At 42.4% G+C, this 5,169-nt stretch overlaps 1 protein-coding gene across 2 annotated transcripts; it reads right to left on the bottom strand.

Annotated features, from left to right (window-relative positions):
* Positions 1-2,449: 2,449 nt before the first annotated feature.
* LOC123065064 (uncharacterized) lies at positions 2,450-4,720 on the bottom strand. 2 transcript variants are annotated; one of them, XM_044488432.1, is made up of 3 exons: positions 4,403-4,720; positions 3,444-3,523; positions 2,450-2,919 (listed from the first exon to the last, which is right to left on the bottom strand). In XM_044488432.1, the coding sequence occupies exons 1-3, from the start codon at positions 4,601-4,603 to the stop codon at positions 2,730-2,732; spliced, it is 471 nt and encodes a 156-aa protein (XP_044344367.1). In that variant the 5' UTR covers positions 4,604-4,720; the 3' UTR covers positions 2,450-2,729. The 2 variants fall into 2 exon arrangements, with proteins under 2 accessions (XP_044344367.1, XP_044344368.1); XM_044488433.1 differs by having other exon boundaries at positions 2,646-2,919; positions 3,444-3,515.
* Positions 4,721-5,169: the final 449 nt, after the last annotated feature.

The raw sequence follows: 5,169 nt of genomic DNA, 5'->3' as shown, positions 1-5,169 counted from the left end.
ATCACATCACAACATGCCTTGCAAAAACAAGTTAGACGTCCTCTACTTTGTTGTTGCAAGTTTTACGTGTCTGCTACGGGCTTCTAGCAATAACCGATCTTACCTATGGCACAAAAACCACAACGGTGATTTATCAAGTTTGTTGTTTAACCTTCAACAAGGACCAGCCGCAGTCAAATTCGATTCAACTAAAGTAGGAGAAACAAACACCCGCCAGCCACCTTTTTGCAAAACTAGTTGCATGTCTATCGGTGGACCGGTCTCATGATCGTGGTCATGTAAGGTTGGTCTGGGCCGCTTCATCCAACAATACCGCCGAATCAAAATAAGACATTGGTGGTAAGATGTATGACGATCACCGCCCACAACGATTGTGTTCTACTCGTGCATATGCATCGACCTGGCTCAGATGCCACTTTAGGGAATGTAGCATGCAATTTCAAGAAAAATCCTACACTCACGCAAGATATATCTAGGAGATGCATAGCAACGAGAGGGGGAGAGTGTGTCTACGTACCCTCGTAGACCGTAAGCGGAAGCGTTTGACAACGCGGTTGATGTAGTCGAACTTCTTCTAGCTCCGACCGATCAAGTACCGAACGTACAACACCTTCGAGTTCTGTACACGTTCAGCCCTTTGACGTCCCTTGCCTTCTTGATCCAGCAAGGTGTCGAGGTAGTAGATGAGTTCTGTCAACAGGACGGTGTGGTGATGGTGATAGTGAAGTGATCCGCACAGGGCATCACCTAAGCACCACGAGAATATGACCGGGGGTGTAAACTATGGAGGGGGGCACCGCACACGGCTAACATTTGATGTTGTGTTGTGCTAGGGCACCCCCTCACATATATATAGGTTGGAGGGAGAGGGGGCGGCCATGGGGCGCCCCAAGTAGGATCTGAATCCTACTTGGGGTTTTCCCAAGTGGCGCCCCCCTTCCATAAATAGCCGGAGGGGGAAGGAAAGGGGGAAGAAGGAAGTGGTACTTCCTATTTTTCCTTTTTCCCTTTCGCTCTTTCCTTCTCCTCTTTAGCCGACCCATATGGGGCCGCACGAGCCCCTTGTGGCTGGTGCGTTTCCCCTCTTGGCCCAATAGGCCCATATCTTTTGCCGGGGGTACCCGAAACCCCTTCCAGTGACCCGATATGTACCTGGTACCATCCGGAACACTTCCGGTGCCCGAATACCTTCGTCCTATATATCAATCTTTACCTCTCGACCATTTAGAGACTCCTCGTCATGTCCGTGATCTCATCCGGTACTCCGAAAAACATTCGGTCACCGAATCACATAACTCATATAATACAATATCGTCATCGAACGTTAAGCGTGCGGACCCTATGGGTTCGAGAACTATGTAGACATGACCGAGACACCTCTCTGGTCAATAACCAATAGCGGAACCTGGGTGCTCATACTGGCTCCCACATATTCTACGAAGATCTTTATCGGTCGAACCGTCATGACAACATACGTTATTCCCTTTGTCATCGGTATGTTACTTGCCCGAGATTCAATCGTCGGTATCTTCATACCTAGTTCAATCTTGTTACTGGCAAGTCTCTTTACTCGTTCCATAATACATCATCTTGTAACTAACTCATTAGTTACTTTGCTTGCAAGGCTTCTTATGATGTGTATTACCGAGAGGGCCCAGAGATACCTCTCTGATACTCGGAGTGACAAATCCTAATCTCGATCTATGCCAACCCAACAAACACCTTCGGAGATGCCTGTAGAGCATCTTTATAATCATCTAGTTACGTTGTGACGTTTGAGAGCACATAAGGCATTCCTCCGGTATCCGGGAGTTGCATAATCTCATAGTCGAAGGAATATGTATTTGACATGAAAAAAACAATAACAAAAAAACTGAACGATCATAATGCTAAGCTAACGAATGGGTCTTGTCTATCACATCATTCTCCTAGTGATGTGATCCCGTTCATCAAATGACAACACATGTATATGGTTAGGAAACTTAACCATCTTTGATCAACAAGCTAGTCTAGTAGAGGCTTACTAGGGACACAGTATTTTGTCTATGTATCCACACATGTATCAAGTTTCCGGTTAATACAATTTTAGCATGAGTAATAAACATTTATCATCATATAAGATAATATAAAATAACAACTTTATTATTGCCTCTAGGGCATATTTCCTTCAGTAGCAAGTTGGGAAGAGAAGAGAAAATTCTGACGGATGAAGAGACAGGCAATATGTGGGGTTGGACCGTAATTAGTGCCACCGATGGCCCTAGCTCTCCTACATATATATGGATGTATGGTAGCAGTATCTTGATGCTGCCTCCATGTTGGGGCATGTACAATGGTGGCATATGGATACATATGCCTCATGAGAAAAAGTAGCTGAGGCAACTACATTGATTTTTTCTCAATGCAAGCTACCACTAATGGGCATCATCAAGTAATGGAAAATAGAAACTTTAATACATATGCATCTCTACTCTTTACTCCAACTTTTTCAGCTTTTTACATCGGACCACACTTTTTCTTCCCAAGCACCCGCCTCTTGCAGAGGATCCCGCTACCCTATCCGAACCTACTTTCCCTGACCTCCGATCCTACATGGCACACGGGGCATCACCATGAGGCTATGCATTGGTCATACCTTACATGGATGGATGACATAATGCACTAGATAAGGTAAAAGCTGAATGGAACACAAGTTCTGACACATCCAAGTTCAAGTACACTGTGGCAAACTAGTCATCCTCTACGACACTCATGGTTGACTTATAGTAGAGGATCGACACATGACCAAGTGTTAAGATATACAAGGACATCATTGCCAAACAAATAAATCTTGAAAACACAAAGTAAGTAGGTGGTTTGTCTTCGGAGACTGATAATAAGCTACACGAGCGCGACTTCAATGACCGCTCGCTTGATAACCTGGGAAAAAGGAAAGTTATTGCATAACTATGTGAGCACATTCCTCAGTTATGAGGTAGAAGTGTTGCAAAAAAAATCTCAACAATATTGTACTAGGTGTTACTGAGTTTATAAACCAAATTAAAAACTTTGAAATAGCATAATTACTTGCAAACCATGCCAAATTATTAAAATTATAAATATATAGAAGTTTAACGGGTATCCAATATGGAACATTGTATAAGAACTAGTATTGAGTTGGTTCATACTTTTTCAAATTTTTCCAATGAACGAAATTATGCATTTCGAATATAGGGTTCAATCACGTCGAACATTTCAAGCAATGGATTTTATGATAAAAGATTGCTATGATTTTGTTCCATAATTTAAAAGAACTTGGTATTGTTGCGATTTACAAATCTAAATGGTATTGTACAAGAAATTTACAATCAAAGCTCAATTTTGAAAAGTCCTTCACCTTAAATAAGTGAGAAATCAAAAAAGGGACAAATAAATTCATTGCATGATATATTCGTATAACTCACCATCTCATAACCAGAAGATTTGAAGAAGCATTGTGTTTCATAAGACCATTCATTCCTTTTTGAGAAAAATATCTGCAACCCTGCCGCACGCACTTTAATCAATATAAAATAATCAATTATAGTAAGCAGTTATGCTTAGTGTTAAAGTAGACAATTATATCTACAACCTAAAAATTACGGGGATAAAATAATCTTATAAATCACGGGATTTTCTATTTCTGCTTCCATTCATACATTCAGAATTTGGAAAATTTTATAGTCAGGTTGAATTGTTATTTTCACTCTGGGCCCCAAATTTCCAAGGTACAACACAATATAAATGACAGTTTTGCACTGATAAACATTCCTTATAAGAATAGCCAGCAAAGCCATAATGGAAAGAAACAAATTAGCAGAGTACAAAGGTAGAGAAAAGGAATAAAAAGAATCATGACTCCCAAAAATAGTTAGCCAGTTAACATACTCGGAGTACTAATTTCGTTTTGCCGCATAGTATGATATTTGGATCTCAACACGAAAAAGGGGGAATACAGCCCTAGATCTGATTTTGTTAATTTCATGCCATATTGTCCAAATCCATCAATTTTGCATTAGCACGAAAAAGGGGGATCCAGAAGTGACATATAGCGGCGATTGAAATCACCTGCTTGGAATCTCAATCGCGTACATTTGCGAAAACCATGTGATCGCAACATTAAAAAAAAGGTCTGAATTAGCTCGCTCAAGTACCGCTACCGCTTCGACTGCGAGAAGAAAGCCGAGAGCTAGAGAGTAAATGAGACGCTCAAGGGGCAAAACTGACGCTTCCCTCGCCACTAGGAGTCATCAAAGTCTGATACGCTCCAAGTGTGGAAGTGGAAGATGGGATCAGAGACTTCCGGGTCAAAGTTCTACGCTTGTATTGTTTTACCCAAAAATTCCCTAAAAAAAAGCTCTGCCGCTGGAAAGCGTGTGCGTACCTTGTTCTTATTATTAAGAAAACTTGGTGACTCGGAGGAGGTGAACCGGCGAAGTGAGCTTCGGCCATGGCCAATCCTTGCCAGCAGCCGCCACTGTTCCTCCTTGATGGCAGCTGAAGCGGCCGTCCTGAGAAGCGCATGCGGTCGCTCAAAGGCGTGACCGCAGATCTTCCTCGCCGCAGAACGAAGCGCTGCCGCCATCGGAGTGGATTATTCCGCTCCCAGGTCTTTTTCTCGCCGACGGCTCCTCGATCCTCTTCGTCTTGTTTCCTTTTTGTTTTTGTTTTTTATCGAGAGAGACTTTCGATTCTCTTCGTGTTTTTTTTAGACAATGTTCGCGTGTGGTTTATCCTCTCCGAGGCTCCTATTTTCATTACTGGAACTCGGCCCGCTAGTACGGACCCGTGTCTTTTTTGGTCCGCATCCAAAACAAAGGCTGGCCCGATTTCTTTCCAGTACCCAGACGGGCCACAACTAACGGGCTGGCCCATTTAGCATGGTAGTCTCGCTGTCGCTCGTACTGGGCTGTAAGTTCGCTTCATCCGGTTTTTCTTTCTTTCCTTCGTTTTCGTTTTCTTTTTTTGTTGTTTTTATTTGTCTTTTCACGGTTTTCTTTCGGTTTGTTTTTCATTTTACTTTGGTTATCTCTGTTTTCTCACTGGGTTTTCACGGCTTTCCTTTCCTCCTTTGTGATATTTGTTTTTTTTTCTGTGTGTTTGTGTTGGTTTCGTGCATAACTATGTAGAGGTCGGATGTGTGTTCATTGT

The sequence above is a fragment of the Triticum aestivum genome, chromosome 3B (assembly GCF_018294505.1).
Source record: "Triticum aestivum cultivar Chinese Spring chromosome 3B, IWGSC CS RefSeq v2.1, whole genome shotgun sequence".
Classification (NCBI taxonomy): domain Eukaryota; kingdom Viridiplantae; phylum Streptophyta; class Magnoliopsida; order Poales; family Poaceae; genus Triticum; species Triticum aestivum.
This window is presented reverse-complemented; position numbering and strand designations above follow the sequence as displayed.